At 39.6% G+C, this 15,478-nt stretch overlaps 1 protein-coding gene across 9 annotated transcripts in view; it reads left to right on the forward strand.

The window, feature by feature from the left end:
- Positions 1 to 15,478, forward strand: part of LOC122997797 (palmitoyltransferase ZDHHC14-like) — a 48,376-nt gene that overhangs the window by 31,686 nt on the left and 1,212 nt on the right. For 8 of the 9 annotated variants that reach the window (XM_044374030.1, XM_044374029.1, XM_044374032.1 and 5 more), the window contains exons 5-9: positions 3,485 to 3,622; positions 4,694 to 4,742; positions 6,708 to 6,810; positions 7,576 to 7,685; positions 9,528 to 9,633. In XM_044374030.1, the coding sequence (XP_044229965.1) occupies positions 3,485 to 3,622; positions 4,694 to 4,742; positions 6,708 to 6,810; positions 7,576 to 7,685; positions 9,528 to 9,633 (506 nt within the window). Of the gene's footprint in view, positions 1 to 3,484; positions 3,623 to 4,693; positions 4,743 to 6,707; positions 6,811 to 7,575; positions 7,686 to 9,527; positions 9,634 to 14,824; positions 14,848 to 15,478 lie in introns of all 9 variants that reach the window. The other variant, XM_044374037.1, reaches the window with a different exon arrangement.

The raw sequence follows: 15,478 nt of genomic DNA on the forward strand, positions 1-15,478 counted from the left end.
TATTTGAGAACACAAGCCAAGCTAAATATTTAGTTTGTGATGCAAACCTACAGAGAATATACAGTACATATGCTGGAGGAATTCACTCATACAGAGGAGACTGAGAGAGGAGTTACAATGGAAAAGACAGAAAGACCAAAATGAGCAGCAGTTTAATGGTTGAGGTTTTTTCTCACAACCACATACTCTGTCTCAGGAAACACAATGAAGAGCGGCGACAGACAGTTACTAAAAGACACAGAGAGAGATAAACAGAGACGAATGTGTCTGAGTCTCTCTCATCGGGGCTTTTGTCACCATCAAAGGCAGCTCTTTCTTTCAGTGACCATTTCATAATCAGAAGTGGATCTGACAGAAAACCTGGGAGACAAAGATGAGGAAGTAGTAAACACAGGGAAGAAAGATGCGGAGGTGGTAATCAGATGCAGCAGATGCACACTGGCAGAAAGAAAGACAGGCTGGCAGAGCAACAGAATGATGGGAGAGCAGTCAGTCTCATAAACAGGCCATGCATGTCGATACAAATTTTAAGTGAATGGACAAATTCCGATATGAAACTGGTCAGGCTCATTTTGTGATGAAAATACCCTGCCTCAATGCATATAGTAATGTGTAGAGATGACAGGATAAAGTGATCAAGAGTTAAACCAGTACAACTGAAGGAGATGCTTGGCAGACATTTTCATTCCAAACATGAACACAGTGAAGTGTTGTGATCTAATAAATCCAAATCCTTTAGTGTGAGGTTTAAAAATATGTTTGGATCATAGGTGTGAGTGTATACTCAAGCAGATGGGAGGAATTGAAGAATGAGAAACACAGTTTGACTATCCATACTGCAGGTGGGTGGGAGTGATGAGTGTGAGTTGTAACTCATGTCTCTTTAATAAGAACTACTATCCAGCACGCTCCAACATGGTTTCAGTCCCCACAGTGAAATCTGGAGTCGAAGTCATTCCAGGGTATCATTGTGAAGATTCAGAGATAAACTATATGAATCACACCAGAGAACCGGTCTTTTTCAAACATCATTTTGTTTCAAACACCATGTTTTAGATGTGTGTGTTTGTTCAGTTACTAGGCATGGTTTCTAAGTCTTCAGAGATCAGTATTAGTAACTGTTTGGACTGACACTTGCTCTTAAACTGGAAACTGGGGATCACATTGGCAGTGAAAAGGTGCTACTGTATGAGTGCTTCCTCTGTTTCTCTCTCTCTCTCTCTCTCTCTCTCTCTCTCTCTCTCTCTACCTCTGGCGCTGTAAATGCCAGGGAACTAACAAGCTCTTAAATAAGCTAGCAGCCAGAATGGATAGGGCCTCCCTGGTGGATGTGGAGGATAGGAATATGGCAGTCACTTCTTTTTAAGAGGGTTATCCACCTGGGAGTGATGGGAGAGGCTTATAAGAGCACAGAATTATTATACACACACACACACACACATGCTCAATGCTTCCCTTTCCTTGCAGTCCTGCTGCAGTCCCCTTCCTATTTTTTTTTTCTTTTTACAGTGTGTATACAGTGGGCTAAGATAATCTGTCTGTTTATGTTTAAATTCCAGTTTTATTGAGACACCAGCATCATAAATATTGGTGCTTATTTATGTGTGGGCAGAGTGTTGTGATTTTTAGAGGGGTCTTAGGTCCGTCATAATTATTTTTTTTCTGTGCTTAATTAGAGGACATCAGATGAAGCTTTGATGATGCTCTTGGGTATATGATGTTGTATAATCAGACAATAAAATACATCAAAAGAAGACTGGCACATAAATAAGAGTATATCAGATATTATAAAACTGTTGAGAGTTGCTGTTTCAAGCTTTTGGCTTAATTTTAAAATCACTGTCAGAGGGAAGATACTACTGAGCAGTCAGCTGCCAACTTAACCCTTATAGTTGTTCAATATCAATATAACTCGAGGTATAGTGGAAAAACACATCCTCAAGTTCCAAGTCTCTATTGTCCTCTCCTAGCATTGCTGATCACTAAATATTAGTGACCGTTGACCAGGCTGTGGTGATAATCATATTTGACCAGTAGTAGCTGTCCCCTTTCATCCTCTGACTAGAGGCTGCGTTACCCAGACACATGTCAACCAGGCATTGATTAATGAAGACAAAAGCAGGTCATTTCACCTCACTAAACAAATAATGGCTCTGATTAATTAGTTAAGTAACTGCCACTGTGCACAGCTAGAAACTCGCACTCACAGATAAGACTGTGGAGGAAGGGCTGACTAAATAACCACACTAACAATAAGCCCTCCACTCTTGGAGCAATCAGTGAAATGATAAGTGTTCACTCACTAATTTGAATCTGAAAGCATTTCCCATATATTTGTCAAGTAGCTGAACACTGCATTCAGATACATATTTAGTGCTGTGAATACATTGCAGCACAAGTATTTCTGAATTCCAGACATTTCCAGACACAATTATTCACTTATTCACTCCTCTGTGCTACACAATGATGCTTTGTTCACTTCCACAAAGTTGCACACTCTGCACCAAGGTAGCTGACAGGCTCTTGTCAGTGTTAAAATATTGGAAAACCCCAGTCGTTCTCAGCTGCATGATCTCTGTGGATAGCCCACGGCAGTCTGGACAGCACTTATTTTTTTACTTCAACACCTCCTGTTTGTCTTCATTTACAATTCCTCAAACATTCTCAAATTGTGTTCTCACTGGAGGCACTTCATCTGTTGACCCAGTATTTGTTTGACCCTTGCAACCTCACACAGTCCCACAGTGACACTGAGAGCTTTTCAGCCATACACAGTCATGTTGGCCAGCCAGTAACTTTTATTAGCTAGTTGTTATAAATAGCCAGTTTGCACTATGTGAAAAATGTGTATATTATGCCAAGACCCAGAGGGACAATTCACTTCTCCCCTAATTTCCCACAGATCTGGACTTGCACTGTGTGTTTACATGCACTGAAGTAACCTGGTTATTTGATATAAATGAGAAACCTGATTTCCTTAATTGGACATCAAGAAAACCTGGATGTCTTTTAAGTACTACATACTAGGGCTGCAACTAATGACTATTTTTATAACAAATTAAGCTGCAGATCATTTTTTCAATTAATCGTTTGGTCTATAAAACATAAGAAAACAGTGAAAAATGTCTATCACAATGTCCTAGAGCACAAGGTGATGTCTTCAAATTTTGTTTTTTTGGACATACCCAAAAAGATTCAGTTAACTATAATTTGAGACCAGGAAAATCAGCTAATTCTCACATTTAAGAACCTGGAACCATCAAATGTTTTGCATTTTAGCTTAAAAAAGGACAACTAGTTGATTAATCAACTAATCATTGCAGCTCTACTACATAATCTTTCTGATGGGATTTCCACTAGAGCACATGTACATGACCTGCTGTGGGAGCAGTGTAGTGAGATGAAAGGAAAGACTCGTAACTGTGCGTCCTTGTATCTAAAATTATCTTACTCTCCCTCCGTCTGTCTCTCCCTGTCCATGCAGAGCGTTTTGACCACCACTGTCCATGGGTGGGGAACTGCGTGGGAAGGAGGAACTACCGTTTCTTCTACATGTTCATCCTCTCGCTCTCCTTCCTCACCATCTTCATCTTCGCCTTTGTCATCACACACATCATTTTAAGTAAGTAGCTGAGGGGAGGCGGGGGGAAAAGGACATGTGCTCTCATGCATGACACACACACACACACACACACATAAATAGACACACACTCCTCCTGGCTGTGTTCTTGGTGTGTTTCGAGCCAGCAGGTTGTAAGTGGGCGTTGTGAAAACTGCAGCGTTCTGGCTTGTTACCATCTTTCCAGCTGGGAGCAGGCAGTGGATTGTTGGGCACCCCAGCAGTGCATGTGTGTGTCTATTTGTGTGCATAAATGACAGTCAGTGTATCAATGTTGCACCGGGAAAGAAACATGGGCTCAGATTACCTGCTGTAAGACTGTAGTGATAATTAATACTTATCTGTTTTGAACCTTTCCTGTCCTGTTTTTGATTTAAACTATGCAGCGTTGCTTTTATTGAGTCTGAACGCTGTCAGATGTGGTAAAAAGACATCACATCAATTTGAATTCTTTGATTTAAAGTTTGTTCTCTCAGCGAGGAGCAGAACAAATTAAAGAACATTAGTTACTGATTGTGGTAAAACCTGCTTGACATTTCCAGTGCTTCAAATCAAAAGGTGATTACAGTGCTAACTTCAAGTTCTTAAATCTCACCTTTTTATCTCATAGCACATTTCAATTATTCTGTTGAACATTCATTTTCAAAACTCTGCACTCTGAATCCATCTGATTTTGCACAGCTGTAATTAAAACAAATGTGATCAATCTGGCTGATTGGAGCCACAGAGATGTCTCCTACAATCGCAAAGCTGGCCAACATTTATTTTTTGGTCTTTCCCCTGGCTCCGTCCTCCTACTCATCACAGATAGAAGTTAAATTGGAATGTCAATTTAAGTGGGCACCCTCTGCTTAGCTCACTTTGTCTTGTTTTGACACTTAAACTTTAAGTAAGAAAGTGTCTGCAGCAGGTAATGGCTCCAGAGTGTGTAGTACCCAATGTTTGATACAAGCTTGTACACTCAAAGTTTTTTTTTAATGCTGTTATGCACTATTTTGTGAGATAGTATGTATGCCATGGTGAACACAACTGCACAGTTGCTCTAGTGGAAACCCTGCCTTTCTTTTTCCACAGGCTCCCATCAAAATGGGTTTCTCAACGCACTTAAAGATAGTCCTGCCAGATATCCTTTCACCTAAATCTGACATTTGGTATTTACTGTAGACTGTCTATTTTAAGTGTGATTGTCTGATTTTTGCTGCTTACTGTCCGTGTTTTTTCTTTACATAATTCTGTGTCAATAGTTTTTCTGTCACCCTGCTTGGCCTTGATTGCAACGTTTCACTCTCAACTTCACACAGACTAACTTGCCCAGTGATGGTGCACATAGGTCATTCTGTAGGCCAGAATTCGTTCGCATGACATGCCTTTGCAAACCATTTCCATTCATTGCACTTGCCATTTTCTGCAGAGTTACAGTACTTGCATGACTAGTGCACATCTGATTAGTCCTGTTCCATCGGGCTAACGTAGCACGCAAAGGCAGATCCTCTCTCCGTCTCTGTCGATTGATTCACTCTTTCTTTGATTTCATCTGGCTCTGACACTCCCCCCCCTCCCTCTTCAGAGATGTTGTGTGAATGAGATTGGATAGGAGTGCGTGCATGTGCGAGATGTCTTAAGCCACAGCTGTTACAAATACTCTTTAAGTCAGCTTATTGTCTCAACACAACATCATTGAAAATCATGTGGCCTGCGGTAAATCCACACCAGGCAAACTGTTATAATTTGTCATCGCAGTAAAGTTTTGGTTGCACGCCATTTGAACTCAGATTTTAGCTGTAAATCCAGCCAGTAAAGGTAGGAAGCAGTCACCTCACATCATAATTTAAATTTAATGTCTTTTCCCCCAACAGACCTATTGGTTCTGAAATGTGTTTGACCTTTTAACAAAAAGAATCCCAAAACATTTTTTGACTATTTATGGCAGCCTAAAACTACTGAAAATAAAGGTGTTTTGTGCTCTCTGCATATTTGGGGTCTGTCACTTACATAATACAACAAGAATCAAAATCACAATCCAATAACAGCAGGAATCAATAAGCAGGTGCGTAATCAGTATTGATCTAATCTAAATGATACCCAACAGTATATCTGAGTCACAAGTAAAGTGGAGAGCACAGGACTATGACACTGCCTGCCTCTCTCTCTCTCTCTCTCTCTCTCTCTCTCTCTCTCTCTCTCTCTCTCTCTCTCTCTCTCTCTCTCTCTCTCTCTCTCTCTCTCTCTCCTCTCTCTCTCTCTCTCTCTCTCTCTCTCTCTCTCTCTCTCTCTCTCTCTCTCTCTCTCTCTCTCTCTCTCTCTCTCTCTCTCTCTGGCTGAGTGCAATAAATGTTTTTCTGGCAGAGAAATATGTGCCAAGCATAGCTGATAACGGCCTCTGTCCTACAGGACTTTAATAAAGGGGAACTGCAGTCGATAGTATCGTAGCAGTCCTTTGTCCTTAGTGAATGGTGACATGTTTTGTCCTTGCGAAGAAGGGAGACACTGGGAAGAGAAGAAGTAGATGAAGAGAGAGAAAGGGGAAGAGTGAGGATATTCAGTTTATTTCTCCACACTGATGTATGGTGTTTGTACAGATCATGTAATATTATGCTGACTAGTCATTTCTTTATTTTTTAAAATGCCCACAGGGACTTCTGTGTTGCTAAACAATGAGTTTGTAGTGGCTTTATTGTGCTTTATGGCTTATCTGAGGAGTTACATATTCTTCTAAAGACAGTATCCATGGGTTTAGTTAGGGGTTACTGTAGTTCATTTTTATGAAGGCAGAAGCATTCATCTTATTATTTGTGATCTCAGTGCTTTATGTAGAGCAGAGAAAGTGAGCAGTGTTCTGCAGTCCCAGCCAAATGAACTGGTAACGAGGAACTATTGGCAAGAGGACAGAAGTCCCCAGGCTATAGGTCAATATGCTAGCTGTTACAGCTCATACCATTTTGTGTCCAAGCTGGCTCTTTGTGGGTCTGTGATGTGTGTGTTTTCTGTTTCTGCATGAGCTTTCACATTGCTGTCTGTTTCACTGAATGAAGGGATAGATGAAATAGAAACTGTGGGAGTCACTTATTCCTTGACTTCATTGTGTCACCGTGCTGGAAGTGGTGGTGTGTTTCTTCTCTGTCTGGTCTATAGTGGGCCTCTCAGGCTTCCATACTTACCTGATCAGCTCCAACCAGACCACCAACGAAGATGTGAGTATGAATGTCAGATAGACATCGATATGCCAGACAGACTGACACATACATGACAAGTGACCTGACTAAGTTTAGTAAGGTTTTCTTATCTGCTACACACCAACTATATTTTTGTATTGTTCATACTTAATCATTTGAAATGTATATTTAATTCTCATTCTCATAATTGCGTGATTTTTTCAACAGGTATTGTGTCATATAAACGTGAAATATTTTTGCAGTTGATTGATTTAAAATAGCTAAATGATTTGAAAGTATACATTATCTTCTGGCACATTCATATAAAAATCATTTGACAGATCTTTCAGCTATTTTGTGGGGTTTACAAATAGTCACAAGGCTTTTAATTCAAGTATTTACTTTTTGCAATTTCTTGTTTTTATGTTATTTTTTAGTTTGCAACTTTTCAACACCTTTTTAATGTGGGTTTTAGCAATTATATTGATAGAGATACTAAAAGGAAGGACTGCCCACTCATGTGCTCACAGCTCTTGCTCTGAACTCCTTTTACATGACTGAAAGTGACGAGAGCAGGGTGTCAGTGACGCCGGTAAGCTCAGTTGGTTAGAGAGTGGTGCTATTAACACCATGGTCGCAAGTTGGCTTCCTGTATGGGCTAGGAACATTTTTAGCTCTAGACTAGACACAATACACAAACACAATCTCTGTGTCACCAGAATCTTGATTTGTCTCATAGTGAAACTTGAGATACTTATTTTCCTACTGAAGCTGTGACTGATGATGTTGTATGGTCTTCTCCAGATAAAAGGTTCGTGGTCTTCTAAAAGAGGGAAGGACAATTATAACCCCTACAGCCATGGCAATATATTCACCAACTGCTGTGCAGCGCTGTGTGGACCGCTGCCACCGAGGTATGATGTCTGTCAGTGAGCATGAGTGTATTCATGAGGTGATTTACGCATTCCCAGATGCCCCGATAATGACGTATAAGCCCGATAATTCGCTGCTCTGAGAAAGCACATTCAGTCATTTTTTACCTTCACTGTAATAGGTCACAGCACCTGTTTTTTTTTGTTGTTTTTTTTTTCTTCCCTCATTGTAATTTTCCATTTTGTCCAAGGGTTAAAATAGAACTGTTAGTCAAGAGTCTTTTTGATGTGAGGAGCTGCTTTGAAATGCCTGCAGCCTTTTCTCTATACATAGCTACTGAGATACTGCAAGAGCGGAAAGGATTTCAAGCCCATTTTAACCAAATCCAAGATCAAAGTTGGCTAGATACTATTAGATTTCACACTTTTGCTGTTCATGTGATTTAACAAAAATACAGGCCAACTGTCACAGCTACGTTCTCATTTCCATGTGACTGTAAATACCAGTAAACGTTGCACATTCCCTCCCAGCTTCTTTCACTTCACAGTTTTTCCCAACAATTCTCATTATTCATTTGTGAAACTTTGATTCCTCTGACTTAAAACTGGCCTTTCTTTTCTTCCATCATGGTGTCTTTTTGGTTAGAAATGTGTTGTCCTCTGTTTACTGACCACTGTACCCGCTTTAAAAATAGAACACTCATGCTGATGCTGTCAAGACTTCATGGACGTTTCTCAGCCTTTGGAAGTCGTAGCCTTTAACTTTTGCTTTTCACTCGTTTAACCATCAAGTACAAACAGAAAGTTAGAGACACACACAGTCTCTAGTTTAGCACATGCATACAGTGTATTTTCAAGTTACTAAACATATCCACAGATGCACACACACTTAAAGTAAAAGAAGAACAGTGATGGAAGATTTTAGCAACATTCTTGGTCGCACCCTGCTCTGACCATCACAAAACTCACCAACAGTGACTCTGGTAGGTGGCAAAGGAGAGTCCTCGGTGCACAGGTGGCTGCCATCTGGGCATGTTTGTTTTTGTGTATTTGTGGCCGGCCACAGGCATTGCACAGCTGGGTCTACCAGCGAGAGAGGAATGTTTCACTTCAGCCTTGGACTATGCAGGCAATGCTGTCTCTCACACATCCAAACACACACAGACAAAAAGCCTCTTGCATTTCATTCCCTGCTGAGAGCTTGACTCACATTTTCTAATGCATCAGCCTACATGTTTTTGTGCTCGTTTCCTCCTAACCGCATTTGCAGACATTCCGGTATTCATTACCAGCAACACAAGCGGCTGCAGTGGATTCCTAGTGTTTGTCTCTGTGATTCTAGCGGAGCTTTTCCACCTAAATCCAGCTCAGTCCCACTGGAACCCACAGTCAACACACTTTCTGTTAAATGATTACCCTGCTGGCACTGTTTAACACACGCACGCACACACACACAGCCAGCTGAGGTGTTAGAGACTCTTCTGTGTCCGATTAACCTTTATCTAGCTGATGAACAGCCATTATCACATTCATGTGGCCCATGACCACACACACACACACACACACACGTGCATATGCATGTGAAGAGTTTAGCAGGTTGTTGTCAGAGCTCTGCAACAATAGTGATAGAAGAGAAATAATGATTCACTCCACTGCAGGACATCAGTGATTTATTACCAAGTTGTGATTTTATGTGCATGTGAATGTGTGTGAGTTAAAGAATGAGTGTATAGATTCAAATGTTCACATCCACTTGTCTCTCTTTAACAGTGTGGTATCACTGACACACAAGGTCACTTGCACTACACTAATGCTATGTAATATTTGTGAATGAATGGCTACCAACAATGCTTTTCTCTTTCCTTTGTTTCTTTGTTTGAGTAGTCTCATTGACAGACGGGGCTTTATCCAATCAGACACACCGCAGCTGGCACCACCAACCAATGGCATCACTATGTATGGCGCCACCCAGTCTCAGCAGAGCCACATGGTAAGACACTGACCCGACTCTCTGTCTTTTCTCAAACATACAACTTTTAGGTTTATAACAAGTAAAAAGACAGGCTGAGTCGTCAAGAGTAGTCCAGATGTTTATAGTGTTGTTCACTTTGTTTGAAGAGACCAGGAGCAGGCAGAGCATTTGGGGGGGGGCGTTTAGGAGGAATAGAATAGTCGCTGATTAAAGGGAGTGGCTGCTTTTATCTTAGACTCTCCTCTATTGGCAAAAACATACTAGTGTTAACTGACAACCGTCTTTTTAAAGAAACAGTTTGAGTCTTCTACATATAAATTTACTTGTCCTTAGTGCCTTGGCTGCAGTATTTTTTTTGTCCCAGTCTCACCCAGGCCATAACGTGGGATTCACTGGGCCAGACCTTGTCAGCATATAATGACACAAAGCGTCTTTCACAGCAGTCTGTATCTCCAGCTGTTGTCTTTTCCTCATTTGCCAGAAACCAAAACTCTCACAAACTGAGTATTTTTTTTATTTTGTGTCTAATTGTTCGTGATTGTAATGATAAACATTACCTATTGGTGTATGTACTGGCCAAAATAACATGGCCTAGGCAAGGGGAGTAAAGGCCAGATGAGGTCAAACTATTCCTAACAGCAGCTTCACTTAATCCTTTACCCTTTTCTCTGACACAACATACCGCAGAATCCAGACATGGGAAAGCAAATCCAGTTAGTCTTTTTCATTCCAAAAGATTGAAACAGATGAAATGCTCTGGATTACAAAGAGCGAGTCAGTGATGTTTTCAATTTTGCATGTGTCACTTCATGTTGTCTGTAAATTAGGTCAACTGTAGCACGGAAAGGTCCTTTGTGTGTGTGTGTGTGTGTGTGTGTGTGTGTCTATGCTGAGGTGGCATTGCAGACTGAGCCATATGATTTCTCCAGCCCTGATTTCAGTCATTCTCAAGTCTTCAAGGGTTTGCTCATCAATCAGGATGTCTAAGATTAATGGTTCTGTGTGTGTTGCTTTTTCTTATTATACTGACAATCCACGTCTTGAAGAAAAGAAATGCCAGAAAGAGAAAATAAAGGATGAAAAGTAAGTCTCACAAACCGAAAGTACACCAGAGTTAGTAAACAGATATTTTCTGTAGTGTTAAACTGTCTCCTACAGTCTTAGAGACAATAACTGATGCTGTGAAGAGGACATTGTATTGTCCAGTTTTGCTCTGGTGCCTGAATCGCAGGAACAAGTCTTCTGTTGTTCAGTTTAGCTGTTTACCTCACACATTACATGCTAGATTTAAGACCTATTCACACACAGCCACTAAATGTCTTTCACTGGTGCCCTCCCTGCCAGTGGCCACAGTCATCGTGTTATTCTCATCCAAACTCGACCTCATCCTTCAAGTTCTCATAGAGATGTCAAACATGAATGTCGTCTGTCTTCAGGTCCTCCTTAATGTGTGGACTACTTGTAACGGGCTGAGGGCCAGCGGAACATTCTCTTACATTAGCACACACAGAAATAAACGCCATCTGTTTTCTGTAGCTGTCATGATTAGCAGCTAACATCGTCGTATTGGCTGCTCTACATTTATCTGCACACTGATACACAGTCAGCTGTGTGTTTATATCCATTTGTTAAATTCTACAACATGCCACACTGACAACACATAAAACACATTAAGACTGAGGGACTATTTTTGAATATTCCCGTCATCACCCCATTTGTCAAATTCCTAACGACACAACTCACTTCATTAATGTAAAAATATTTGTTTGCCTTAAAAGGCCATCGCACACTTGACCACTCCTTTCAGTCCCACATTATGAATGTTGTGTCATTGTTCATTTTTTAGAGAGGTCTCTGGTTTGATTTTGTTACTTTTTTCAAGCCACGATGAGTAAAAGTCTCCAATCCTTTTTGTCTGTTTACTACAGAGGTGTGTGGGTGGGTGTTATTTTGGAAAAAGTGTGAGATTGTACATCATGTCAGTGTGTGTGTGTGTGTGCGCATGTGTGAGAGAGAGATGGAGACAAAGTGACAACAGAGTGTTTGACTTACAAAATGGAAGAAAGTGTATCACACTTACTTCATATGTTTTGGTCATTTTAATTAGATTTTATTATTCTCCTTATTTTATCATTTCAATATAAGGTTACACTGATTGTGTGGAAAATACCGTACAGTAGGTCAGCCATTTATATCTTGGAATTTGCCTGCCGTCAACTAAAGACAAGGAGAGTCCTCATCAATAGACAGTGAATCAAACGTGTTACATACAATAAATTGTGCATGGCAACATTTTTAAACCTACAGATGACAGGAGAAATAGTCTTTTTTTCACAGTGGTCATTTCCTTTTTTTTTTTTTTTTCAACAAGAAACTGATAAGTACTCACACAAAGATAAAAATGTAAGGAATGACTGATGCCTGCCGCACATAAAAACTGTTTTAAGAACTGTGTTGGTAAATTTGTGGAGGTCGCATTTGAATTAATAATCAATGAAGGGCCCGGTTCTTTGTGAGGCACAAAGCTTAAAGCTTAAAACGACGAAGGTATGTAGAAGCCTTGTAAGTGGTTGCCATGGTAACAGTGTGTAATATGGTGTCACATTATACCTCAATACTATAAAAACCTGCACTCGGGGTTTGATTCAGGGGAGAAAGAAGACACAATGTGATCCAGAGCAGTCATCATATCCTTCAGTTAAAGGGTCGGTTCAACCAAATTACAAAAAATGGATTTGCTCACTTGCCTCTATAAGTATTTATTTGTTTGTTTGTTTTTGTCCTGATTTTTCAGATTATACTGGAATTATTTATCAATTTCAAATGATCGATCTTTAGAAAATAGGCAACCATTCTAATAGTCATAATTTGTATGCTAATAGTCATTTATAAAGCAAAAATGTCAAATATTCTCTGGTTTCCAGCTTTGATCTTGTTTCTTAACAATTATATGTGGACTGTTGGTTGGACAAAACATTTTTAGACTAAACAATTAATCAATTAATTGAATAGAATAATTGACAGATTAATCATTAGTAATAATGATGATCAGTAGATATCTAGGTGCACTGCAAACAAAATTCCATTAAATGCCATTATAAATAAAACAAACACTATAAACATGGCTGGATATGAGAAAATATCTTCTGTTATAATTTGTCCTTTAACCTCATGGTAAACGATTTGCATATGGCCTTGTACATATTTCTATTTTACGTCTTCTTTCTTCCTTCCTCTGTTTTTGTTATTTTCCTTTTGTGAGCTGTCAGCTATTTTTATACAATACACAGACGCACGCAGCACAACTTCATCAACCACCACTTCCTTGTTGATAATTGCACAGTGAGTGATGAGGGACTGACAACCCACAGCCTGGTTTACAGTTTCACCACTAAGTCAACTTACTTCAGTCATGACTGATGGTGTTACTCTCACCCAGAATCCCCAACATGCTTTTTTCTGCCCCTCTTACAGATGGGGACAATCAATATTTAGAGCTTTTTAATTTATTTTTTATTAATGATGATATAATGAACTAAAGGTGGTAGTTTCTTGTTTGTGTTGCTCAGGCCAGTTTAAATTCTTGGATCACTGAATCTAAAGTTCTGATGTTTTAACAACCTTGTACAAACTTATATATAAGATACATATAAGACTTATTACCACTCGGTGACAGCAGACAGTGGTATGTTGTCAGGAATAACACAGATGGCTGTAATCTCCCATCTTGTGGCTGGATTTAATCATCTCATCTCAAGGGTTGTTTAAAAATGCAACATAAATGGTGGCAGCTTTGGGAAATATTTCACTTTATTTGTACAAGATTGTGTTTATGATCTACATGACCTTGCAATTATTGAATTAAACACATCTATAATTGTTCTGTAAGCTGTGAAGGACAATCTTACACAAACTGATTTGAATTACTCAAAGTGACTGGAGAGAAGGGCTTTAACTAATGATTATTTTTATTATCAAAATACTATTTGGTCTGTAAAATGTTAGAAAATAGTGAAAACTGTTTTGTCCAATTGACACTCCTAGACCTTAAGATATTCACATAATACAAAAAAAGGATCAAATACTTATAATTGAGAGGCTGGAACAAGATCATATTTGACATTTTTGCCTGGAAAATGACTTAAATGATTAATCATCAAATAGTTGGCAATTATCTTTCTGTCAATTAACTAATTAATTAACAATCGCCAATTATTTTCATAAATCTGCTGATTGTTTTTTTCAATTAATTGATTATTATTTTGTCTATACAATGTCAGAAAATATTGAAAATTGTCCATCACATGTTCACTATATCCTAGGTGATGGCTTCAAATGTCTTGTTTTATTAACAGTCCAGAAACCAAAAATATCACATTTACAATGATTTTAAAAAAAACAATGAAAAGCAGCAAATCTTCACATTGAACAAGCTGGAATCAGAGAATTTTGCTTAAAAATTGACTTAACGATTAATCAATTATCAAAATAGTTGCAGATTGTTGCAGCTTTACAGGAGAATGTAGTATTTCTGTCCCTCCACACATTTATATGGGTTGTGTTTGGTGACCCGCTGTCTTATGTCATGTTGACTACTGCACACAGCTCAGTCACGAAATTGAGGTATGAGCCAAGTATAAAATGTAAATGTAAGATTACAGTTTTTAGGAGAGATAAGAAAATCTCCTATCCTTGTTGTGTCATCACCGCCACGTGTGAAAGCCAACCAAAACAAGGCCTTATGCTGCTGCACTTGCTACCTGCTATCCAAGGTTAGTCTATCAACAGTCCATGTACATATTGTTCCTTGTAGTTGTGTGTGTGTGTGTGTGTGTGTATCTGTCTGCTATGGGGGGATGGACAGTGCTGAGTCAGTCTGGCTATGACTGTTTATAAAACATGAGTGGGCCAGAAAGAAGAAATGGAAGGACAGAGCTGTATCTCTCTTTCCCTTCACTATTTTTTTTTTTAAATATCCAACACAGTGTCAGTAAAGTAGCTCGGTGCTAACGTGGCGGTGAGTGTTAGTCCAATAAACCTACATCAAATTAGTCTTTTCAACAACCTGGACAGAAGCCAAACCCGTAAAGGTGATAAGTGGAGAGCAGTTGATACGTACAGCTGATAAGAGGATTGGTAATACATCTCTTTTACTGTCAAAGGCAGCTCAACTTCTGTTAAAATCACATCTGTAATCTGCTCTTTTTAGGTCAGTGAGATTGAGACAGGAAGGTGAGATATCCGGGACAAATCTTTGCGCTGTAATTTTCTTGTCAGTCAGACTTTGGGAGTGGTGTGGGATGGAGGGAGGCTTTTAAATTACTGTCACCTCTGCACGACTAGAGCTCTTTCATCTGTAACTGGTCTCTAATACACAGTCGCTCTGTGGTGATAAAGGGTTAAAACTAACCTCCCTGTAGTTAATGTATGGTATTGATAACGGGTCGCGTCCTAACCCAGTTGCCCTGCTCCGGTTTTAGACATGTGATTTCCATTCTAAAGCAATGCAATAGAGATCAATAAGCCATGAGGCAGTGACTTAATAACCCTGTGTTTTCTACTTTGCCTATTGACTTCAGCTCTGGGGTGGATGCACTAGCTGGTGCAGGTTCTTAGTGTGGCTCTGCATTCTAACAGGGGTACTAACATCTACATCTTTTTCTCTCCCTTATCCAATCACCTATCCCCTCCTCTGTTGTCTTTTCATATATTCTATTTTCCTTGATCCTTCTCTACTCCTCTATCTAATTCTCCACGCTTCCTCTCCTCTTATTTGTTTCTATTTCTGTCCTTCACTCTGACACCTGATCTATCTCATCCCCTCCCATATCGTTCTCCTGTTCCTCTCTGCTTTCTGCTGCTT

This window comes from Thunnus albacares, chromosome 15 (assembly GCF_914725855.1).
Source record: "Thunnus albacares chromosome 15, fThuAlb1.1, whole genome shotgun sequence".
Taxonomy (NCBI): domain Eukaryota; kingdom Metazoa; phylum Chordata; class Actinopteri; order Scombriformes; family Scombridae; genus Thunnus; species Thunnus albacares.